Raw genomic sequence first — 26,011 nt, 5'->3', positions numbered from 1 at the left:
TTTGCAAATCTTTTTTTTTTTTTTTTTTTTTTTTAAAGAATCACGGGGTGCCTGGGTGGCTAGGTCAGTTAAGTGTCCAACTTGGGCTCATGTCATGATCTCACAGTCCATGAGTTCGAGCCCCGTGTCTGGCTCTATGCTGACAGCTCAGAGCCCCGAGACTGCTTTGGATTCTGTGTCTCCCTCTCTCTCTGCCCCTCCCCCTCTCACACTCTGTCTCTCACTCTCAAAAATAAACAAACATTAAACAAAAAATTAAAGAATCATTTATTTGCAGAGGCATGTGTAAATTTGGGCCCATGAGATTATATGCACAAGCTAATTTAACAAAAATAATTATATACCCACTGACATTATTAAATCCGTCTGGGGAGCCATCAGAACTCACCAGATGTGTTCAGTGCAGCAGCCTTTTAAAAATGGGATTGGTTTTCAAAAAAGAAATGGCATTTCAGCTGAACCTTAAAGGTTATGGAAGATTCTAGTAAGGGAGAGATGAGAGAGGAAGCTTTCCAGCTGCAAAGAATAATGAACATATATGTGGAGACCAGGAAAAGTGAGAAAAACCTGAGGAACAGTAAGTGGGCTGGTTTGATTGGAACAATAGAGAATCCGTAAAGGAATAGTAGAGAAGAACCTGATAGACCTCTCAGGTAGGTAAGGGGTGAAATGGTGGAGTTAAGGTAGTAGGAGGTGTATTGTCTTTAAACACCTGCAGGCCTAAGTACAAATTCTGCATTAAATATGTACCAGCTGTGTTACAATAGACTATTAAATTTCAACCACCCATTTCCTCATGTTCCCGAAGGCCAATATTACCAAAGAATTGAGGTTAAGGATTAAGCAGTTTATCTGATATTTAAATTGGATTTAATTCCTAACAAGCAACAATATTTCAAAACAGAAATTTACATGAATTTTTAAAATAGCGTAGTCATCAAAGAAATGTTTTATTTCTAGAGAACTGCTTAGGCATACCCTTTGTGTGGACACATTCATTCTTCTCTGCTCTGGAAAAGTTTGGGAAGCTCATTAGGGTGTGAGGACTGAATGAGATAAAATGTATAAACATTGGGGGCACCTGGGTGGCTCAGTCGGTTTAAGTGTCCAACTCTTGATTTCGGCTCAGGTTATGACCTCACGGTTCCTGAGATCCAACCCCACCTTGGGCTCTGCACTGATAGCACGGAGCCTGCTTGGGATTGTCTCTCCCTCTCTCTCTGCCCCTCCCCTGCTCATGCGTGCACTCTCTCAAAATAAACTTAAATATATATATATATATATATATATATATATATATATATATATATGTAAGCATCTGACCAAGCCTAACCCAAGGTAGTTTTAAATAATTGCTCTCTTCCTTCCCTCAACAAATATTCATCTCCTTCCTTTCCAAGTAGACTCTATGGTCTTGGGACCAGAGTCATGAGCACCTCCTAGCATCTCCTGGCTTGCATCCTAGGAACTTGTTAGAAATGCAAATTCTTTTTTTCTTTTTTTTTTTTAATGTTTATTTATTTTTAAGAGAGAGGAGACAGAGCACAAATGGGGGAGGGGCAGAAAGAGAGGGAGACACAGAATCTGAAGCAGGCTCCAGGCTCCAAGCTGTCAGCACAGAGCCCGACGAGGGGCTTGAACTCACAAACCATGAGATCCTGACCTGAGCCGAAGTCAGACACTCAACCAACTGGGCCACCCAGGCGCCCCTAGAAATGCACATTCTTAGGTCTGCCCCAGACCTACTAAAGACGGGGCCTGATGATCTGTGTTTTAACATGTCCTTTAGGTTATAGTAACTACCCTGAGGTTTGAGGATCACTGGTTTATTTCTTCTGGTAGCTGTTTTGTAATACTTGGTGTCCCCATAGTATCTTCAGCTTTTTGAAATGGTGTCGTATCCCGTGATCTTTGTAATAAACAAATTTCTCAGATTCTTATTGCTTAGTTTTCCCTATTTGCTAGCATCACTTGTTATTCCTCAAATACTATTATTATTACCAAATTACTCTGTTAATGTTATTATAACAATGATACTGTTAGATCATCATCATCTTCATTGTCTAACTAACATCATTATCTCCACCATCTGTTTCACACTTTTGATGAGAAGGTTAAATGTAGAGGAGGGTTTTTTTGCGTAAGGTTGTTAGACTAATAGTTCCATCTTTCCTCTTCTGTCTTGCATCAGTCACCTCCAGCACTATAGCATTCTCCTAATCGATTGCCTCACATTTCTTAACACAGTTGATAAACTGACTTGTAGCTCTAACAAAAACGAGGTGCCCCAGTCGCGGCTGCCAGGGAAAGCTGTCCTTCCCAAGCACAGAGTTTTTTAAGGTAGAGGTGTGTGTTTGTGTTGACATTTTTTCAGCAATTGGCTGAAGTCCAGGGCCAAGAGATTTAGGGCCCACCTAGAGTTCTCTTGGTGAAGCAGTAATAGCTCCCTAGAGGCCTTCAAAGCCTATCTGTGATTTGTGCAGCCCAAAAGATGATGTTGTATGCAGCTTTATTTCTACCCCGTTTTCAAAATGAGAAGAGTAGGGGGTGTGTAAGACACTAAAAATAAGGATAAGTAATTTCTGGATAAGAATTGCCTTTGGGCTTAAAATGGACTGGTTTTTAAATCCAAGTTCCTCTCTACTCAAGCACTGGCTTTGAAGATAAAGTGAGATTCATTAAATTCTGGACACCTTGCACCAAGTATTCTAAGAACCATATGTACCAAAATTGTTAGTAATAGAGGCTTCTGATAGAAATGCCACTGCATTCTAGCTGTAGGGACATTTGTCAGAAAGTGGGTAGAAGATCAGGCCAAAAATGAGCAGACCCAGGTTTTGTTTTTGACTCACATGAAGTCACCAAGTAGACTATTTAAATGCCCCACTCCAAGCATGGGCTGTGTTTAAATTAAAAATAAAAAGCTCTTGTCAATTAAAGATGCTTTTCAGTACCAAGTATTCATGTTGCTATGGCATTTTCATAAGAAAGGCGTACATGGTCATTCTGCTGCATAAAATATAAGTGGTGAGGTAGTAATTTTGTAGGCAGTTTACTAAAAAAAAAAAAAAAAAATAGAGGATTCACGTATATATATCGTATACAGATCTGAGGCAGATATGGGATCCCAGGAAGCTAATGTTCTGATCACTGTATATTTGTAAATGCTGTGATGAGAAGTGGCTTCCATGTAGACATGGTAAATGCCTTATAGTTCCTGAGGTTTCCAATTTCTGCTGTGATAGCAACTCTAAACTCAGATGCACTTGGACACCACTCTGGATCACTGTCCATAAATACAAAACTTCTGTTTGTAAGCCAGCAAGCAGAGGCCAACTGGAACGGTGCCCTTTTTAGTTTCTTATGACATATACCTCTGACGAAAGGGAGAAAGATTGATTATAGTTAGCGTACAAATAAAGTGGGGCTCTGACTAAAAATATCAAACCATTAGTGCTACTAGAAATCCTCATTCTTTAGCCAAAGGATAATCTGACTGCACTCTTTAATTCTTCATTGAGTCTTCTGAAAGAGTAGTCAACAAAAGCAAAGCTAGGAACTAGGTGCCATACAATTATATTATTTACACTAAGAACCCAACATAATTATGGGGACCCAGATCATCATATCACCAGAAGCTCCAAATTTCTTCAAGTCTTACCCTCTTGGTTTATATTCTAAAGTATTTTTTAATTCTAAAATATATAATTTTTAGCTTTTAAAAATCTTCCCAAATACTCAAGTAATATTGAATGTAGAATTGAATATTGAATATAGAAAGAAATCGGTCATTTCCAACTTTTGTACATCCAAGGATACTGCCAAGAAAATGAAAAGATAACCCACAGATTATGAAAATATTTGTAAATCATACATATGGTAAGGATCTAGTGTCCAGAATATATCAAGAATTCTTGTAACTCAATAAGAAAAAGACAAATAACTCAATTAAAAAATGGGCAAAGGATATGAATAGACATTTGCCTAAGGAAGACATACAGTTGCCCAATAAGTACATAGAAAAATGCTCAACTCATTAGTCATTAGGGAAATGCAAATTAAATGACATTACGTATCACTTCACACCCTCTAGTATGACTGTAGTCCAAAAACAAAACAAAACAGGAATAAGAAAGTGTCGGTGAGGATGTGGAGAAATTGGAACCCTTGTGCATCGCTGAAGGGAATGTAAAACAGTGCAGCCACTATGGAAAACAGTTCAGCAGTTTCTCAAAGTTAAAGTTACAGTATGACCTAGCGATTCCACCCCTCGTTTCTATACTCGAGAGAATCTAAAGCACACGTTCACACAAAAACTTGTACAACATTTGCGTCCTATGTTCATAGCACTATTATGATGGCTCAAAAGTGGAAACAACTTATTTGTCCACCAACTGATGAATGAATAAACAAAATGTTATTATATTTCAACGTTTATTTATTTTTGGGACAGAGAGAGACAGAGCATGAAGGGGGGAGGGGCAGAGAGAGAGGGAGACACAGAATCGGAAACAGGCTCCAGGCTCTGAGCCATCAGCCCAGAGCCTGACGTGGGGCTCGAACCCACGGACCGCGAGATCGTGACCTGGCTGAAGTCGGACGCTTAACCGACTGCGCCACCCAGGCGCCCCAACAAAATGTTATTATATTTCTATGGTGGAATACTATTCAGCCACAAAAAAGGAAAGTGCTGCCACCTGCTACAATGTGGATGAACCTTGAAAACATTATGCTAATGTTTTCATTATGTTAATATTGTGCCAAGAAGTGGCCACATTTTGTATGATTCCATTGGAATAAAATGTTCAGAATAGGGGTGCCTGGGTGGCTCAGTCGGTTAACCGGCTGACTCTTAATTTCCGCTCAGATCACGATCTCGCCGTTTGCGGGTTCTAGCCCTGCGTCAGGCTCTGAGCTGACCGTGCAAAGCCTGCTTGGGATTCTTTCCCTCATATCTCTCTCTCTCTCTCAAAATAAATAAATACACTTAAAAAAATTTTTTTAATAAAATGCCCAGAATAAGTGGGGCACCTAGGTGGCTTAGTTCAGCGTCCGACTCTTGATTTCAGCTCAGGTCATAACATGGTTATTGAGTTTGAGCCCCGCATTGGGTTCTGCTCTGACAGAGTGGAGCCTGCTTGGGGTTCTGTCTCTGTCTCTGTCTGCCTCTCTGTCTCCCTCCCTCTCTCTCAAAATAAATAAACTTTTTTTTTTAATGTCCAGAATAAGCAAATTCATAAAGACAGAAAGTAGTTTGGTGGTTGCCAGGAGATGAGATGGGGAGGGGGGGTAAATTGGGACTGAGTGCTCAGAGAGGTGGGGTTTCTTGTCAGGGTGATGGAAATGTTCCAGCATTAGACCCTGGGGATGCTTGGACAACAATGAGAATATAGCAAAATTCAGTGAATTCTACACTTAAAAAAAAGGCTAAAGAGGGACTGTGTATGATCACAGGTAGAGCAGAACCCAGCAATTAACAGCTATTCAGATTCATGAGGACAATTACAGGGCGTAATGCTGTTATCTTTCCTTCTGTTAGAATCTTAGATGTAAGAAAGGGTTTATTGTTTCATTTGCTGAAATACCTGCAGAGAAAAAAGTCTCACCTACCTTGTTTGTATTTACAAAGATCAGATTTGACAACTCTAAACTCTAGAGAGAAATTATCATGACCAGTAGGTGGGAGGGGTGGAGAAAGAACAGCTAATTAGCCACTTGGGCCTTGTGACGGGGCAACCCTCAGGCAACCTTAGGCAAGATCAAGTCACCATAGGAGCGAAGGACCCGTTTCTCCACCGAAAACCAGTGCCATAAATTCAAAGGGCGCGGGTGGGGGTGGGGAGGGCCTCACGTTACTACACACCAGTTAGACGTTTTTGAGAGAGAACCATAACGCACAAAATCCAGAAAGCATTAAAAATGGGGGGGGGGAACACTTCAGGTCTGTACAAGGGAAGGAAGAGGAGGAAGCAATAACAGAAAGGGCAGGAAAGGAAAATAAGAGGCAAGAGGAGGGGGGACCGGTCAGAGAGCAGGGAAGGGGGCTGCGCCGTGGGGGTCTGGCCAGCCCGCTGCTTCTCACCGTGCCTGTGATGGGCCTGTTTTCCCAGGTGATAAACATCTATGCTAGATGATTCCTACAGTCCTTTCCTCTCCTGGACCTACACAGATGCCTCTGCCATCTGAAATGCATAGCCATAGTATAATGAAATACAGGATACCTCACCCCACACACACACACACACACACCCCGTGGCCCCACTCGCTTCGCTTCCCTTCGCTTCCCTTCGCTTCGCTTCGCTCCGCTCCCTTCCCTTCCCTTCCCTTCCCTTCCCTTCCCTCCCCTCCCCTCCCCTCCCCTCCCTTCCCCACCGTTCCCCTCTCCTCTCCTCTCTAACCCTGGCTGCATCCCCTTGCCTCCTGCGGTCTCTTGATGTACCCAGCGTTTCAGCCACTGTACGTAAAACTGTTAATGAACAAAGAAGAGCGCTTGTAGGCAATGTGTTGCTCCCTTGCTCTGCTCCCTTACTCCGCACGCTGGCTAGGGGTGACCATGTATCTTGAAGTCCACACAGACAGTCTTTGTGCCCCTTCTCCTCTTCAAAATTTGCTTCCCACATACCACCCTTGCATCCCACGTCCCAGCTGGCTCTCCCTGCCTACCAGTCACAATCCTGTCACAGCCTTCTCAGCCTCACCCCTCCTCAGACCTGTGCCGCCACTGACAGCCGGGATCCTACAGCCACCAACACTGCTGCCAAGCATCCCCCACCACAACCCCCCACCAGAACTTATTTGGGGAATATGCTTGTCATTTGGAAGATCTTGGATGAAGCCCTGTACCCACGGGATTCTGGGAGTAGAAGAATTTTCTGGCATATGCCTAATTTTGTTGTGGTGGTTGATTTTTTTTTTTTTTTTTTTTTTTTATAATCCAAGATTTGGGGGACCTGAAGCTTATATAATCTTGGGAACCTTTTTTAAGAAAAAGGCTACAAAAATAGCTAACAAGTTTCACAAAAACATATGACCATGTGAACATGCTGTTAGCTGCCACCCCCACCCCCCACCACTGCCCAGAGCCTTAAATGGGGCCTATGCCAAGGATGAGCCTTGAAACTAAAGCTTTATTCGCTTCATGGCCAATGGTCTTCTTCTGGGAGTACCAGGTACAATTTACAGACCTTTATTTTTGCAACTTGCTATAGCCTTAATTTAGTTAAATCATAGTGAGGTGGGCAGAGGCCAAACCAGTTGAAAGAATACTCCAAGTTTAAGGTTAGGTATAGATTATGCTTATATAAAATATTTGCCCGTATGTAAATTTTTTTAAATTTTTTTAATGTTTATTTTTGAGAGAGACAAACAGAGCATGAGCAGGGGAAGGGCAGAGAGAGAGGGAGACACAGAATCTGAAGCAGGCTCCAGGATCTGAGCTGTCAGCACAGAGCCTGACACAGAGCTCAAACCCATGAACCGTGAGATCTTGACCTGAGCCGAAGTCCAACGCTCAACCGACTGAGCCACCCAGGTGCACTGACATGTAGAATTTTTAAGTGGCCCCAAAGAAATCCATGTATGATGCTTCTATGGATATTTTCTCTTTTAATCTATACAACAACCTGCAGATATGGCTGCCAATTTCCCTATTTCACAGATAAAGAAATTGAGATGCAAATAATCTAAGTAATTTACCCAAACTGCAGAGCTGATTTTCTGAACTAGATTACTCTTGATTCCTGAGTCCAGGGATATTCTAGCTGATCAGATAATTGGCTGCAAGTTGCCACCATGTCGTTTATTAATTTACAGAAAATTAAAATGTGATACACTGTCTTTGCTAAGAAAGGCATTTTGGTGTCTTGACGTGCCTCAAAGTCAGTCTGAACAGCTGTTGTCCCTGTTCCACTAAAATGGAGAAAGGCCAGTCAACAGCCTCTTTTAGCTTTAACATTCTTTCAGTCTGTACATTTTTGTAGAATAAGTCAGAGGGGAGAAAAAAATTTATCTACAGTAACAAAGTAACTATGTGACCATTTGAACAAACCATCGTAGTATAGAAAAATACTGTAACCGGACATTCAAACATATGGATAACAATCTTGACATCCCTTCTGCCATCTAATCAGACTTGAAATACTGCGGAGGGCTTGCCTTGATGGACAGCTAACTCCTGGACTAAGAAGCTAGTGAGAATCTATTCGTGTCCAACTCCTTGTGGCATAACAAAAAATGGTGACATCAAAGTCAGTCCCCTGTTGGGTCTTAACTTTTCAGCCTTTGTAGCAGATTTTACCAGTTTAGCCAACGTGTGGGTCTGTCAGCCGCCAGCACTAAGCTTAACATGGCCTTGCTTATTACTAAGAGCACTTGGTTTAAATGGAGCAGTTAAAGAATTACTCTTGGTGGGACTTTGGGGCAGCTCGGGTTTAGGTTGTTGGGTTGGGTTAAGTGACTAAAAAACTAATATGTATATATTTTTTTGAGAGAGAGAGAGAGAGAGAGAGAGAGAGAGTGCACGCACAGGGGAAGAGCAGAGAGCAACAGAGAGAGAATTCCCAGCAGGCTCCATACCACCAGCACAAAGCCGAGTATTTCTTAACCTTCATAGCAAACCCTTTTTCTTTCTCACAAGTAACAGCCATCCACTAGTTTACCTTTGAAATGTCCCCTCTATTCATTGATCCCCAGGACATTTTGATCACTTGTCCCAGTTTTCTTGAATCTTGTATCACATTTGGCAGAATGTTCGAGATACTCAGCTGGAGGACGCTTTGAGAAGGGAACCGCTATATTCTTACTGAGCTGTGTGAGGGAAGGCAGGGACGGGGAGTCCCCAAGAATTGGATTAACAAAGAGAGCACAGGAGAGCACCTAGACTTGGCATTAAAATGTAGATGTTAATTGTTTATAGATAGGAGATTAAGCAAACATAAACATGAGTGTGCATGTGTCTGCAGCCAGATGCTTGAATGTAGATTATTGTTGAGCAAAGAATAATACAGCTGTAGCTTTAAAAGCACACAGCTAGGTATTTATTAGTGAGTCGCTAGCAGGTCACTGCCAAGTGCCAAGGCATGTGGCAAGAATATCCGAATGGAAGTCAAGTGATGTGGATTCTAATTTGAGCTGTGCTCTGTTAACCTTGGGCATGCTTGTGATCCCATTTGGGCCTTAGTGTCTTATCTAATGAAGGCCTTGGAGTCAGTGATTTCTAAGATTTCTTCAGGTTCTAAGAATCTGAATATATTATGAATAACCATTCAGCACATAACTCAGCCCAAGCTGTACAGGATTGTCAGAGTGTGGAAGATGTGTTGGCACCTTGCCCTTACTATCCTCAGGCCTAATCAGGTGAAGAGAAACAAAGGACCACTTCTGAACAGATTCCAAAGGTGAGAGCTCCGTCCTCACCTAAACGTCCATAATCTACAGGTGCTCTTCCAGCTGACACAGTGATCAGTAACCGAGCATAACGTGCCTAACCCGTTACCAATTGCTTGAATAGGCAGTGTCGGGCAAAGCTTTCCTGTCCTTTCCGTTTGTTTGTCTTCCTTTTCTCTGTATAGTGGTTGGGCACAGGAACTTCCACTTTGATGGAAAAAAGAAGTGAATGGCAGATCTTCAAAGTAGGAATAGTGACGATAAAATTATCACGTGAAAGTATTTGGTAAAAATAAACAACAGGGGCGCCTGGGTGGCTCAGTTGGTTGAGCGTCCGACTTCGGCTCAGGTCATGATCTCGCGGTTCGTGAGTTGGAGCCCCACGTGGGCTCTGTGCTGACAGCTCGGAGCCTGGAGCCTGCTTCGGATTCTGCGTCTTCCTCTCTCTTTCCCTGCCCACGCTCTGTCTCTCTCTCTCTCTCTAAAAATAAACATTAAAAATTTAAATAAATAAATAAATAAATAAACAACAAATAAGCCACGTTCAAAAGCAGTCCTATTTTATATTCTAGTCTGTAATCCTTGGAAAAATTTAACTGAAATTTGGTTAAAAGAACAGATAGCTGTTTGATAGATCCTTCCAACATGGCCCTGCAGTATTGCCCAAAGCAAGATAGACATTATCTGTGGTAACCTTCCATAGACTAGAAAAATTATAACATCCAGGCAAGATAAGAATGAAACTGGGCTTTTTCCAGCCATCTCTAACTAGAAATTCCAAAGAGCCTCCATAATCTTGTCAGTAAACAGTTCCTAAGAGCACTGCTGAAAGCTAAGAAACGGTAGACAAGAAATAGATGAATTAGACCATGATTGTAGGAAATTGACTACAAAAGGAGTAAGTGGGATTAAACAGTAGCTAGAAGCAGCAGTGAAGGGACAGGGGTAGTGGGAAGGGCTAGAAGGGAAGTTTGAAGTTAGAGGAGATCATGTGCTAGGGGCTTAAGTCACGGACTTAGAGGTGAGACCCATTGGTTAATATCCAGCTGCATGGATTACTCCGCAATCAGCACAGTATAGCTAACTGTTTTTATTTGTTTGCTTATTCAGAAAGTGAAGACAATAATATTATTTCTTCCTTCATTTAATTAGGAGGATTAAGTGGCATAATGTGTGTAAAGTGCTTAACTCAGCGCATGCCATGTAGTAAGTACTCGGTAAGCGTTTCGTTGGTATTCACTGGCATTAATGATAATAATAATTGTTATCATTGAGGAAGAAAGAATAAGGAAGCTAGCAAGAAAGACCATAAAGTTCTCTGGTGAGACTGAGATGGCTAGAATTCCAAGGACTGGGCCCGAAGGGAAGGAGGAGATGTTTAAAGAGGAGGAAGGTACATCTTTTCTCTGAATCTGGAGAAAAGGATAAAAGCATGGATTTCAAGCAGCTCTTCTTAAGTTTTCTCACGGTCAGTTCCCTGAAGACGATGGTGGAAGACTAAATAAGTGTGTGCTCTCGGGCCCGGGGGTCTTAGTGTAAAGCAGCTGTTAAAAGACAGAAATGTCAGGGCGCCTGGGCTCAGTTGGTTGAGCGTCTGACTCTTGACCTCAGCTCAGGTCTTGATCTCAGGGTTGTGAGTTCAAGCCCCACGCTGGGCTCCTCGCTGCACAGGAAGTCTACTTAACAACAAAATAGAAATGTCATTCGAGTCTCATGTTGTATTTGTAAAATACAAGGCAACGGCGCATTCTGTTTTGTATGATTTATTTTTATATAATGAAGCTACTTAGCAGTTAAATTACTTGGAATTCTTTCTGCAAAACTTCTCGTATTATCCGTCTTCATGTTGAGGTACGTGTACCCAAGGGGTACACAAGGACTTTCCAGGGGATACATGGGCATGGATTAGGGAATTAATTTCCAGGTTTTCAGCTTCCATATGTACTCTTGTCTAAAACTAATAAGCTGAAGACTGTCTGCTCTGAAGGTTCTCCTTTCCCAGCTCCCTTAAAGTCACCTGTTAGCAGCCTTAGACAAGTGAAAAAAAGGTATGGTGGGTTGCCCCAGGATGCCACAAAAGTAAAGCAAAGAGGAGCAGTCCCTTTTTTTTTTTTTTTGTAATTATTTTTTAAAGTATAATTAGCATATAGTTGAGCAGCTCTTATTTTATCCAGGTGACAAACTCATGACAACCTTATCTATCCGGCTTTTTAAAATTGTTTTAATGTTTATTTATTTTTGAGAGAGAGAGAGAGAGAGAGAGAGACCAATCGTGAGCAGGGGAGGGGTAGAGAGAGAGGGAGACACAAAATCTAAAGCAGGCTCCAGTCTCCAAGCTGTCAGCACAGAGCCCCACGTGGGGCTAGAACCCACAAACCGTGAGATCATGACCTGAGCCGAAGTCCAGTGCTTAACCAACTGAGCCACCCAGGCACTCCTATTTATTTTTGAGAGAGAAATAGAGCCAGGGAGGGGTAGAGAGAGAGAGAGAGAGAGAGAGAGACAAAGAATCCCAAGCAGGCTCTGCGCTGTCAGCCCAGATCCCAGCTCAGCCTCCAACGCACAAACTATAAGATCATGACCTGAGCCGAAATCAGGAGTCAGATGCTTAACCAACTGAGTCACCCAGACACCCCTTTTATCTATCCATCTTAAAACCAGAATTCAGAAATAAGATGGTCGTTATGAGAGAAGTATTAACATGTTTACTAGAACTTAAAAATGAGCCTAGGCCTCTTTTAACAGAAAGGAAGTCTGACCAAGCTGATTAGCCTGCCATCGGCAGACATTTTCCACACGTACTTAAAGCACAGCTTCAATATACATTTAAAAAACACATCACTTGCTATTGTTTAAGCTTATAACTAATAGATGACAACTTAAAAATGTGACAGGGTATAGAGTTTTTCGTAAGTCTTTTAGGGGCTTATTCCTGCAAAAATCTTGAAGACCATCACAGTGGCTTACTCATCTTTAATTTCTCCTTTTCTGTCATCCCCCCCACATCCAGACAGTCCTGTTGCTTTTTTCCTGTTAAGTCCATTTCAGACTGCCCATTTTCCAAACCTTCCTGGCCATTTTGTTATGCTGTTTTGCCCCCCTTGTAGTTAACCCCTCTTGAAGTGACTCTGAAGGGCTCTTTCCTACCTCTGCGTCTTTACTACATTACTCTCCTCCCAGGAGCGCCCTTTCCTTATCTTCTCTATCCATCCTGACTTCTCTGGTCACTACTGATCTCTGTCCTTTCTGACTCCTACAGCATTGGCTATTCCATGCAGTTAGTACTTCAAGAACATCAGTGTTTGATACTTCTCTCTTATCTGCAAAGCTCCCTGGGGGTTAAAAAACACCTCTTTGGTTTCTACCAACATTCCCCTTTTTGCCTAATGCAACGCTGACCACGCATAGTGGATGCTTAATAAACACTTCATTGACTGCCTAGAGAATATTCTCTCATCCTCTCGTTTTGTCATCCATTCAACAAATATTTTTGAGATCCTTTTTTGTACCAGGATTTATACTAGGCACTGGGGAGAAAACAGACAAAAATCCCTACTTTCAAAGGCTGATAAATAAACAAAATATATACTATGTAAATAATTAATTAATTAATTAATAAGTGCTGAGGGGGAAATAGAAAAGTAAAGCAGAGAAGAACAAGAAGTGTGTGTTGGTGGTGAGTGCTGGTGGGGAGGAGGAGGGAGTGTGTGCAATTTTAGATGGGAAGGTCAGGGAAGGCCTCACTGATAAGGTGACATTTTGGTAAAGACCTGAGGGACTGGAGCTTATCTGTACACAGAGCATTTCAGGCAAGGAACCTACTAATGGTGAGGGCTCCAGGGCTGGACCTGCCCGACTGCCTGGACGGGAGAGCCTTGTGGCTGGGGAAGAAGCATGGCCGAGGCAGAGATGGGTCAGAGAAAGCTGGGGAGAGCGAACAGGTCTTGTTGGCTTTGCTGAGTGAGATTGGAGGCCTTCTGAGGGTTTGAGCTGAGGAATGAGCTGATCTGATAGAATAGAATCCCTGTGGGTGGGGCGCTTGAATGGCTCAGTTGGTTAAGTTACCAGCTCTTGGTTTTGACTCAGTTGTGGGTTCGAGCCCCATGTCGGGCTCTGCACTGACAGTGCGGAGCCTGCTTGGAATTCTCTCTCTCTCTCTCTCTCTCTCTCTCTCTCTCTCTCTGCCCCTCTCCCCCCTCAATATCTCTGTCTCTCTCTTTTTCTCTCTCTCTCTGTCAAAATAAACTGAAAAAAAAAAAAGAATATCCATGGGTGCTGTGTTAGGCTAGACTGAACGAAGGCAAGAGCAGAAGCCAGGAAGTTAGGCGGCAACTATATAATAATACAGGCCAGAGACGGTGTTGGCTTGGACCAGGGGAAGAGGTGGTCAGATTCTGGGCTTATTTTCAAGGTAGAACAGACAAGATTTGTTGACTAGCTGGGTTGAGGGTGGAATGTGGCTGGGGAGGTCAAGAATGATGGCAGGGTTGCAGGGTTCCAGTCCTAAGGGAGGGAGGGGTAAGTTGCTGTTTGCTGAAGTGGGGCAGGCTAGGGGAGGAGCAGGTTTAGGGAGGAGGGTAGGTCGGCAGTGCCATTTCGGAACCTGTTAAATTTGAGGTGTCTGTTAGGCGGCCCCTACTCAAAGTGTTGAGTAGTCCATAGCAGTGTGGGGTCCAAGGGAACAGTCTGTTCTGGAGATGAAAATTGGGGAGAACTCAGCAAATGGGTGGTATTCACAGCCAGGTGACGAGATGAGATCACTGGGCACTTCACTGTTCAAGCAGAGGTGGCCCAATTCCGTTTACTGATCATCTGATGTGTACCAGGCTTAATATACAAACCCTAAGCTAGATACTCATTTTACTGATGAGACAGGTTAACAGAAACTGAGGACAAAAAGTTTAACCATCAACAAGCCTGAGGCAACAGCTAGTAAGTAACAACTGAGGTCTGTCTTAACTCCAAAGTTCGTGTTCTTCCAACCATACAGCGCCTTAATTCAGTAGTACATTGTATTTTGGGAAAAGTGCTGTTGGCAAGCCGAAGTCAGTACCCTTATAAAATAAATATGCTATGAGTCTTCTTTTGAAATGCAGATGGGAAGGAAACCCCTTAGTCATTTGGTTGTCACATGGAATGAAGATTAGATTCAGAAGCTCTGATATCCATTTGCCCCAGAATTTTCTCAGATAACGCCTGCTTTTCCTCCCTCTAACTTTTTTTTTTTTTTTTTTTTTTTTTTTTTTTAACAAGAGAAATATGAGCTAAGAAGAGGATTAAGGGTCTGAGGCTACAAAGGGAAAAAAGACCGTTAGCAGGAAGGTGAAAGGAGATGTTTGGAAAACAAAGGCTGCCGTGTTTACCTCCCTCTAACTTTATGTGAATGTGTATTTGTATAATTTTGTGCCCACTTACAATATATTAGGCACTGTGCTTAGTACTTTGTATGTGTTGTCCTTACAACAACTCACTGAGACAGGTGCTATTCCCCCATTTTACAGAGGAGGAAACTGATGCTCAAGGTCAAACAGCTGTTAAACATCCATTACTGTTGACCAATCAAGCAAAAGACCTTAATACACAACAAAAATGTAAAGAATGGCACATTATAGTATATAATGACTTACCAAATGAGAGTCTTATTTCTAAGTACCATGGGTTTAAGGCACAAGTCCGTAATATACAGGGCCATGAGTTCACTGTGGTCTGAGGTAGCCTTACAAAAGGAAAGAACTGGGTTTTCTAGAATGAGTGGTAGAGGGGTGGTTGGAGAAGGCGTTCCATGCAAAGGGACTGGCATGACCCAAGGTCTAGAGTCAAAAGACCTAAGATATGTTTGGGCAAAATCTGGCAGATCAGTTTTAGCTGAAGCAGAGAAATGGAAGTTTTAATTAGAAATGTAGTTTAGAAGAGGGGCCTTGAATCTTAGGCTTAGGGACTGGCACTCTGTTGAGTAGTCATCGGGAATCATTTGGGAGTCATTGGTGTTTTCTGAACAGGAATTGAAGGAAGAGTACTCTGGTATAGGGCTGCTGGGAGCATGAGTTTCAGGGTGCAGGAGCTTAAGGATGAGTGCTTAAGGGTCTGACCTGCCAGTGGAGCACAGAAGACAAGGTGGTAACAGTGCTGAGATCCTATGGAAAGGAGGGAACTAAGGACAGGGAGGGGGCAAAGCCAGACTCAAGCTTTTGAACGTGGTTGGGTGACCTGGAGAATGATGGCACCATAAATAAAAACAGAAGCCAAGAGAGGGCTCAGTAGAGGGTAAGTCGTGTTTTAGTTAATACAGAATTTCAGATGTCCGGCCAGGAAGTAGGAAATGTGGAACTGAAACTTGAGACGTTAGGATTAAAGATGTGTTTGTCTTTGGCGTGAAGATCCTATTAATGGTGAGAGTAGATGCCATTTCCAGAGAGGCAGCGTAGCGAGCATGGTAAGAGAGTCAACACTGAATCCTGGAGATCAGCCATATTTAGGAGCCAGGAAAAAGCCTTCAGTGAACGAGAAAAAGAAAGATAGGTCGGTGCGATCTATTCAGATTGTAACCGGCCACCTGTCAAAGCAAGCCAAGAAAGTGAGAGTCAACGTTTAGGAACTTTTTTTTTTTTTTTAACATTTAGGAACTTTTGTAACAGTTTGACAGCCTCACATCATCCAAGCCCATGACTCTGTATTTTACAAAAGTATTGGTCCACAGCAGGGGGGCACCTGAGTGGCTCAGTTGGTTAAGCATCCGACTTCAGCTCAGTTCATGATCTCGCAGTTCATGGGTTCAGGCTCCGCATTGGGCTCTGTACTGAAAGCTCGGAGCCTGGAGCCTGCTTTGGATTCTGTGTCTCCCTCTGTCTCTGCCCCTCCTCTTCTCACGCTCTCTTGTCTCTCTCAAAAATATTAAAAAAAAATTTTTTTTTTTAATTTTTTTTTCAACGTTTATTTATTTTTGGGACAGAGAGAGACAGAGCATGAACGGGGGAGGGGCAGAGAGAGAGGGAGACACAGAATCGGAAACAGGCTCCAGGCTCTGAGCCATCAGCCCAGAGCCCGACGCGGGGCTCGAACTCCCGGACCGCGAGATCGTGACCTGGCTGAAGTCGGACGCTTAACCGACTGCGCCACCCAGGCGCCCCAAAAAAAAATTTTTTTAACAGAAGTATTGGTCCACAAAAAATGGGAGATTTTAAAAACTGGTCTGCACCACCAACTGAGAAGTGCAGGGTTAGACGGTAAGAGGACCAAGAGACCCGCTTTTAGGTATATACCTAAGAGAACAGAAAAATATGTGTTCACACATAAACTTGCACGCAAATGTTCCATAGCAGCCTCATTCATAGTACCCAGAAGTGGACACAACCTGAATGTCCACCAGCTGGTGAATGAATAAACAAAATGGTGTATCCATAAACGGGATATTATTCAGCCATAAAGAAAGAATAATGCACCGTGCGCGTAGCTTAACACGCTACATTGTATTAACACGCTATATTGTACACCTGAAACTGGTAATCACATAGTATGTCAACTATACTCCAATTAAAAAATGTTAAAAAAAAATTTTTTTAATGTTTATTTTTTTGAAGGAGAGAAAGACAGAGTTTGGGGTGGGGGGGGCAGGGGGGCAGAGAGAAAGGGAGACACAGAATCCAAAGCAGGCTCAGGCTCTGAGCTGTCAGCACAGAGTCCGACACGGGGCTCGAACCCACAAACCACAACATCATGACCTGAGCTGAAGTCGGACGCTCAACCGACTGAGCCACCCAGGTGCCCCTAAAAAAATGTTTTTAAAAATGAAGTACTGATATCTGCTATAACATAAATGAACCCGGAAAATATTATGTGAAGTGAAAAAAGCCAGACATAAAAGTCATATTATATGACTCCATTTATATGAAAGCCTTGTAGACAGAAAGTAACCTCTGGTGGTTGCCAGGGTCTGGGAACAGGAGTGAATGGAGAATGACTGGTAACAGATATGTGGTTTCCTTTGGGGAGATGGAAAAATTCTGGAAGTAGATAGTGGGATGTTTGCACAACCTTGTGAATATCCTAAAAACCATTGAATTCCACACTTTGAAACAGCAAAATTTTTTGGTATGTGAATCATACCTCAATAGAAAAAAAAAAAAAAGAAAATACAGGAGGGCAGGTGAGTAAAGCAGGGAGGAAGAAAAGGTACAGATGTGGGTATTATAAGAAGGAAGATTAAGCCAAAACATCAATCCACATATCAGCAGTTCATCAGTTCCCCAAGTGTAGTCCATGAGCCCCGAGGGGTCACTGAGAACCTTAAAATTGTCTTCACTATAATACTAAGATGTTATTGGCCATTTTTACTGCGTTGACATTTGCTCTGATGGTACAAACGGTGGGTAGACTGCGGATGCCTTAGTGCCCGTCAGGGCAAGGTCACAGCTGTACCCTCAGTCACTGTATTCTTCACTGCAGCGCACTCTCAGTCCAAAAAAAAGAAAAAGGTCAGGTTCACTTAAGAATGTCCTTGATGAGGGGTGCCTGGGTGACTCAGTCGGTTAAGCATCCGACTTGGGCTCAGGTCACGATCTCACAGTTTGTGGGTTCGAGCCCCGCGTCGGGCTCTGTGCTGACAGCTCAAAGCCTGGAGCCTGCTTCGGATTCTGTGTCTCCCCCTCTCTCTACCCCTTCCCTGCTCATGCTGTGTCTCTCTGTCTCTCAATAATAAATAAATGTTAAAAACAAAATAAAAAAAAAAAGAATATCCTCGATGAAGCATCAGTATTAATTTTATTACATCTCAAGCCTTGAGTACACGTCCTCTTAATGTTATATTTGAGGAACTGGGAAATACAAACAAAGCATTTCTTCATCCTGAAGTGCAATGGCATGTGGAGGCCAAGGTCTTGTGCGGTGCTTGAGCTGCGTGTTGAAGTGGCAGCTCCTTTTTTCATTGAACACCATTTTTACTTGAAAGAATGACTGACAGACTGTGGTTGCTGAGACGTGGGCATTTGGCACATAGTTTCTCGAAAATGTGCACAGCGAGCCTGTCACTTCAGGGAAAACAACTGACAGTATTTGTAGTCAGTACTAAAATTCAAGCTTTCAAGTGAATATTAGAATGTGGGAAAACTTGCATCCGTTACCATGAGCTTGACAACTTCCCAATACACAAAGGCTTTTCTGCTGGAAATCAGTGGTGATATTAAGAAATATGATTTTAGGGGCACCTGGGTGGCTCAGTCGGTTGAGCGTCCGACTTCGACTCAGGTCACGATCTCGCGGTCCGTGAGTTCGAGCCCCGCATCGGGCTCTGGGCTGATGGCTCGGAGCCTGGAGCTGCTTCCAATTCTGTGTCTCCCTTTCTCTCTGCCCCTCCCCCGTTCATGCTCTGTCTCTTTCTGTCTCAAAAATAAATAAACGTTAAAAATTAAAAAAAAAAAAAAAAAAGAAAAGAAATATGATTTTAGCTGGGGGCACCCGGGTGGCTCAGTCAGTTAAGCATCCGACTCTCAACCTCAGCTTAGGTCTTGATCTCAGGTTTGTGAGTTTAAGCCCTCAATGAAAAGTTCACTGATAATGGTTGCAGATCCCACACTGCCACTTACCCTTAGGAAATTAGTTACTTGTCCAGTTTTGGTATAGTATCAAAGAATAATACTCAGAATGATCTGAAAAGGCTATTAAGATTCTCTTTCCAACTGTATATCTGCGTGAAGCCAGATTTTCTTCATATGCTTTAACCAAAACAACATATTAACAGACTAAATGCAGAAACAGATTTGAGAATCCTGCTACCTTCCATCTAGCCAGACAAAGGCTAGAAATTTGTAAAAATGTAAAACAATGCCACTGTCCTCATTAAATTGTTTTGTTTGTTTTGGAAAAATATAGTTGTTTTCATTACAAATATGTTATATATTATGTAATTGGTTTACTATTTTTTTTTTAATTTTTTTTTAATGTTTATTTATTTTTGAGACAGAGAGAGACAGAGCATGAACGGGCAAGGGGCAGAGAGAGAGGGAGACACAGAATCGGAAACAGGCTCCAGGCTCTGAACCATCAGCCCAGAGCCCGACACGGGGCTCGAACTCACGGACCGCGAGATCGTGACCTCAGCTGAAGTCGGACGCTTCACCGACTGAGCCACCCAGGCGCCCCTGGTTTACTATTTTTTAATGAATTAGTAGTTAAATACTTTAAAATTTTCTTTTATTTATTTATTCATTTACTTACTTATTTAGAGAGAATCCCAAGCAGGTTCCGCGCTGTCAGCACAGAGCCCCATGTGGGGCTCAAACTCAAAAACCACAAGATCATGACCTGAGCCTAAATCAAGAGTCGAACACTCAACCCACTGAGCCACCTGGGCACCTCTTATTTGCTAATACAGTAGATATTGATAGATAGTATCCATATTAACAAATGTTTTTGAGGTCCTCCGTAATTTTTAAGAGTCTAAAGAGAGCAGAAAGTTTGAACACCACTACAGTATGCTATGGACATTATACCAACTCTTTGTATGGTGCTTGAGGTAGTTTTCTTCTTTGACAAAACTGGTGTAAGTATCTAAGCCAACACATAGCAGTTCTGTCCAACTCTGTCTTCTCTCTCACACTTGCCAAAAATGCTCTATATTCCTTTCACCGGGGTAATATGAACCACTGACTGATCAAATGGGGTCATACCATATTCCTCCAGAGTCCAGAAATAGCTATACAGGTTGAAAGTCAAAGAAATTAATCACACTTGAATACAAACAGCTCATTTCTTTTTTTTTTTTTTTAATGTTTATTTATTTTTGAGAGAGAGAGAGAGACAGAGTGCAAGTTGGGGAGGGGCAGAGAGAGAGGGAGACACAGAATCCGAAACAGGCTCCAGGCTCTGAGCTGTCAGCACAGAGCCTGATGCGGGGCTCGAACCCATGAACCGTGAGATTATGACCTGAGCTGAAGTCGGAAGCTTAACTGATTGAGCCTCCCAGGTGCCCCTAAACAGCTCATTTCTACTTCTTCAAATGAAGCCTCCAAACCTGTAGGATTAACAAGTAATTTCACAACTACCGTACAGAGAATAAGGAGTTCCATGACAGTCTAGGTTGTGACGGATCCTAGTTTCTGACTCAAGTGGCGCTTGGACCTGACTGATCCAGTGACTGGAGAGTACAGCTGGAAACGCTTCATGACTGCTGAACCTCTGAAGAGGACCCACTTCAGTGTACTTTGAGGTTCAGAGCATTTTGAATGCCCTAGTTTTTGCTGTTGGAACATTCCCATTCCGGTAGGGGATCCTCAAGGTTTAATATGTGTTAGATCATCATCCTTCATCTGCTAATGAGTTTCTGAAGCCCTCCCCACCTTTAAAACGTAATCAAAAAGGAGAAACAGTTACAGTATAGCCAAACAAGTTCTCCTATGCTTCATAAACAGAATACCTGGCTTTAGTAGGCATTTATATAAACATTTGTCAAAGGAACGAGACAGCCAGCAATCCACAGGATATCTAGGAAATTAACTACCTGCGTGAAGCTGCAAATTTGTTCATGAAACAAACCTCTCTGCATGTTTGGTGCTATTATGGGAAAGACCAGAACCCCCGGCCATCAGGCTTAGAATATTATTCTCAGGACCTAGTAAGTGCTGCCGGCTTGCTTTCGGATTTTCGTGAGGTGGTGCTTGTTAACCCTTGCGGCACATCACGGTCACTCAGACCTGCCGAATCAGACTCGTGGGTGGGCGGTGAGCGAGGAGGTGCTCTCGTTGGTTTTTAAAGATTCTTCCGGTGACTGCAGCCATTACAGTAAGCGTCGACTCCCATCAGAAAGCGTTAAGACTCAGAAACAGCTTGAGGAACAACATCCTGCGCCAAACAGCACATCCCTCTAGGGGTGACTGGGCAGCCAGGCCCCGAAGCCCGCTGAGCTGAGTGGCAGCCAAGAGCCAGGTTTGATGTTTACGCTCAAAATCAGCTCTGGGTTGTCCCAGCAACTCGGCTGACACACAGCTCCTCCTTCTCTCTGAGGCTTCATTCCGGGCTTTGCTCTTCTCTGTTAGGACCTCCGTGTCTGTGGTAACCTGGCCTGCTGCCTTCTTTAATTTTTCTGCCAGTTGCTCCATCTTCTTGCGTGTAGGGAACTCAACAACCCCCACCCCGCCCCCCAAATATACCTGAAAACAGGAGGAAGGGGCCTGGAGCGGCCAGAACAGATGTCACCAGGCCTGTGCACTAAGTCTCCTGTAAGGAAAGCACCCAAGACTCTGGCTCTTACATCTTTTTTTTACACCTTTAACAACTTTACACAAAGTTACGGTTTTTAAGGCCTGCAGTAAAGTAGAAATTGGGAAAGGAACTCTTCAAAGCTCAAGAAGTGACTCTTGATCCCTGAATAGCAAGGGAGGGGCCATGAAGGCCATAAGAAACAGATACAAGAACTCAGAATGCCGAACAGTGGAGGGCCTACAGGGTCCGGGCAAACGGTTTCACACTCCTCGACAGGTCACAAAGCCATCATGACTGTACTGCAGAATAATTATGGCCCAGATCACCAAGAAAATGTTAAGTATATTCAGGTTAAGGAAGCAGAGTAGTGTGTGTCGTGTTTTGTTTTGTTTTTTTAATTTCAAGCATTCTAAATGGTTTTAGTGCTTCCAGTTGGTTAAAGGTCTTAGTGCCTAAAGAGATAAGCTCTTCGCTATCTATGGATGAACTCATTTACCAGTACTCTAGATAATTAAGATCTACCCTATTTATCGCTTCTATTCATTTGTACTCCTGTTTCTAAAACATTAAAAATGAAAAGCAGGAGCGCCTGGGTGGCTCAGTTAAGCCTCCGACTCTTGATTCACGCTGAGCACGGAGCCTGCTTGGGATTCTCTCTCTCCCTCTCTCTGCTCCTCCCCCTCTCATTCACATGCACTTTCCCTCTCTAAATAAACTTAAAAAAAAAAAATGAGGGGTGCCTGGGTGGCTCAGTAGGTTGGGCGTCCAACATCTGCTCAAGTCATGATCTCGTGGTTCCTGGGTTCAAGCCCCGCGTCGGGCTCTCTGTGTCCAACTCAGAGCCTGGACCCTACTTCAGATTCTCTCTCTCTCTCTCTCTCTCTCTCTCTCTCTCTCTCTTTCTCAAAAATAAATATTTTTAAAAAGTGAAAAGCAAAAAATTTAAGGCAGTTGGACCCTATTCTATATACTTTCTAGTACCTGGCTCTGCTTCTTAGCAAAACTTGCTGTAACCTGGTGTTCTGTCCCTGCCCATGTGATATGTAATGAGACTCAATCCTGTTTCTTTGCTCATTCATCTGACTATGAAAGGGTTTATAGATGTCTCCCTCTCCCTTGAGCCTATTAATACTATATCACTTCATCTTCTGCTAGCAGGAAAATAAACCATTACAGGGGCGCCTGGGTGGCTCAGTCAGCTCAGGTCATGATCTCATGGCGTTCGTGAGATTGAGCCCCGCATCGGGCTCTGCACTGACAGTGAGGAGCCTGCTTGGGATTCTCTCTCCCTCTCTCTCTGCCCCTCCCTCTGCTTGCTCTCTCTCAGAATAAATAAACTTTAAAAAAGAAAGAAAGAGAATAAACCATTACATGCCACCTCCTTCCTCATTATATGCTCTATAATCAGAATACCTGGCATAGAGTAGGCATTTAACAAACATCTGTCAAATGAATGAGCCCGTGATCCATAGACCATCTGCAGAATTAACTACTTGCAAGCAGCTGTAAATTTGTTAAAGAGCCTAGCCCATGATGAAAACAGCAATCAAAGAACATCAGCAAGTCCTAGCACCAAGAAGATCAAATAGTTGACACACTGTTCCATGAAAAAACCAGGATACACAAATACCCGAACTGTGTTGGCAAATTAAAAGAAAAAAACGGGGGAAAGGACTAGAAGGACATAGGCCAATATAAAACATGATCATCCATTTTTCTATTCACTTAATAAATAATCGAGCACTTTCTTGGTGTCCAACACGTTCCTAAGCATCTCAGAGTTTAATCACGCATACCAGCATACTGCCCACGAAAAACTAACTGCAACCTATAATTTGACAGCAAGAGGTGCAGCAACTATAAATCATGAGCAGCTCAGGAACACTAATTATGCAATGATAGGATATGTGAAGTGTCCTTCCAGAAAGACGTGGGGATTCCAGTTCTCTGCACGTGCTCTGCTGCAGGAGGAGTATTTCCGGGCACGTTAGCCAGACTTCTTGATAGAACGCTTCCTGACCGGGGCGCCTGGGTGGCTCAGTCGGTGAAGCGTCCGACTTCAGGTCAGGTCATGATCTCACGGTTCGTGGGTTCGAGCCCCACGTCGGGCTCTGTGCTGACAGCTCAGAGCCTGGAGCCTGCTTTAGATTGTGTGTCTCCCTCTCTCTCTGCTCCTCCCTTGCTCACACTCTGTCTCTCTCTCTCTCTCGAAAACAAATAAACATTAAAAAAAAAAAAAAAAAAGTAGAACGCTCCTTGACAGAACACTGAATGTGTAGTAAAGCCATGGAACATACTGATTGTAGTTCAGAAATGCCAAATGTTATTGACCCTTTTTAATTCCGTAAGCTGCCTTTCGCCATGCCTAATCAGTTTATGACCCAGCAGAGACCCCTTGTAGTTCCGTCGTCGTGGCCCTGGGACTATCCTCGGAATCACAGCTTTAGATGACATTTCCCCAGGATATTTACATGGATTTATAACACAGTTGATGCCCAGACCTCAGTATGTGAGGAGTCTACAACTGTATGTGCAGTCAGTAATCCCATTTTGTAGCCTGGTTTTAATTTATATTTGTCCTCTTAATAATGTTAATAAGCTGACATTACTCTGCTAACAGGACAGGCGATGAAATCATAATCGAGCATAAAGGTGTAAACTAGCATCTCAGGGCATCGTTAGGCACCCTTAATTCCTTGTGTCATTTAGAAAAACGCAAGAGAAAATTCCTAGCAATATTTAATAGGCTATAAAGGAAACCTAGTCTTAGGACCCAGTTTTGTATTGCCTCAGTATAAAATTGATACCTTTAGTTTAAAATTTTTTGTGTGTGTTTTATTTATTTTTGAGAGAGAGAGAGAGAGAGAGAGAGAGAGGGTACGAGCAGGGGAGGGGCAGAGAGAGAGGGAGACTCAGAATCTGAAGCAGGCTTCAGGCTCTGAGCTGTCAGCACAGAGCTCGAAGCCACGAACTGCGAGATCGTGACCTGAACAGAAATTGGACACTTAACCGACGGGGCCACCCAGGTGCCCCCATATCTTCAGTTTTAAGTTTGTATTTACAAAGCAAATTTTGATTCTTGGATACTGTTCTCTGCTGTCATCCACATAAGGGACGTATTTTCCACTCTGGGCTGCATTTCATGCCAGAGAAACTTCCAAAACCGGGAGGGCATCAGGCATGCGTGACCCTCTGACTGATTTTTCTCCCCTCTAGGTTACCCCATGGCTGTATTTTATCGGCGTTACCTTTACTTCAAGGACAGCTACCTCATCCATCTCTTCCACGCCTTTACAGGCCTCTCAATTGCTTATTTTAACTTTGGTGAGTGAACTTGGCAGTAGCACGGCGATTGGAGGGAACCTGGGAAGGAACAGGCTTAAACAGAGTTTCTGGAGTGTGATGGCTAGGGAAGTTAATAACGCTCTGCTTGCAAAGAGGGTTTCTATGCACAGGACCAGAGCTTAATTTTCCTTTTCCGTGCATCCCTTTCCCAGATAACATTTTGAGAGTGCTTGGTTACCTTTGCCAGCCCCCCATCATTTCCTCTGCTGGGGCTGTAACTGGATGAAAGATGCAAGCAGCCTTCTTCAGGAGCATCCCTTTAGCTCAAACACTCAGAAATGCAGCAACGCCCTGACAATCCCTTATATGTATACAGTTCATTTCCTTCCCTCCCGCCAAGATCTGAGTCTCTTTGAAAAGAAAAAAATCCTAATACCAAAGGTTTTTTTCTTGAAATATTCTCTTTGTGTTTAGAAGTCTCAGCCCAGGTGAGAATGCGAAAAAACAAAAACAAAACCCAAAAAACAAAACCACCACAGGCTGAAATTTGCTGTCCTCTCCGCCTCCAGGAAATCAGCTCTACCACTCCCTGCTGTGTGTTGGACTTCAGTTCCTCATCCTTCGACTGATGGGCCGCACCGTCACTGCCGTCCTCACTACATTTTGCTTCCAGATGGTAAACGCCTCTCCCTCGGCAGCTCAGACCACAGCCAACAGCCGTTCGGGGGAGGGGGGAGGTCGGGGACTGTGGCGCGGAAAAAGTGACCTAGGAGACCCGATTTCTAGTCCTTTCTCCCGACATCTCTCCGCAGCATGGCTTCAGGTAGGTCACTCTTCGCAGGCGCCAGGCGCCCCATCTGCAGGTTGCAGTGACGATGACCTGAACAGCTGAGCCCTTGCACAGGACTGCGCCATTCTTGTTCTTTGGTCTTGACCAGGACTACCCAGCTAGCTGTCCAGGAGGGGTGTCGCGTAAAGGCCAGGCAGAAAACCAGCTGAGACTGAGCTATGGACTCTAAGCTCCAAATTCTCAGTTGAGCCCTCATTCTGCTGAGAAGCCTTGAGCATTCCTCTCCATAGGTTCAGTTTCTTCTATGTATAGGAACTTAAAGCCTTTAGGGCCCCTGGGTGGCTCAGTTGGTTAAGCGTC

The 26,011-nt window shown here is 43.4% G+C and overlaps 1 protein-coding gene across 1 annotated transcript in view; it reads left to right on the top strand.

Annotated features, from left to right (window-relative positions):
• LPCAT3 (lysophosphatidylcholine acyltransferase 3) overlaps window positions 1-26,011 on the top strand; it is a 40,601-nt gene that overhangs the window by 8,970 nt on the left and 5,620 nt on the right. Inside the window, exons 2-3 of the mRNA XM_030321583.2 lie at window positions 24,793-24,900; window positions 25,431-25,537. Of these exons, the coding sequence (XP_030177443.1) occupies window positions 24,793-24,900; window positions 25,431-25,537 (215 nt within the window). The remainder of the gene's footprint in view (window positions 1-24,792; window positions 24,901-25,430; window positions 25,538-26,011) is intronic.

This window comes from Lynx canadensis, chromosome B4 (assembly GCF_007474595.2).
Source record: "Lynx canadensis isolate LIC74 chromosome B4, mLynCan4.pri.v2, whole genome shotgun sequence".
NCBI lineage: Eukaryota > Metazoa > Chordata > Mammalia > Carnivora > Felidae > Lynx > Lynx canadensis.
This window is presented reverse-complemented; position numbering and strand designations above follow the sequence as displayed.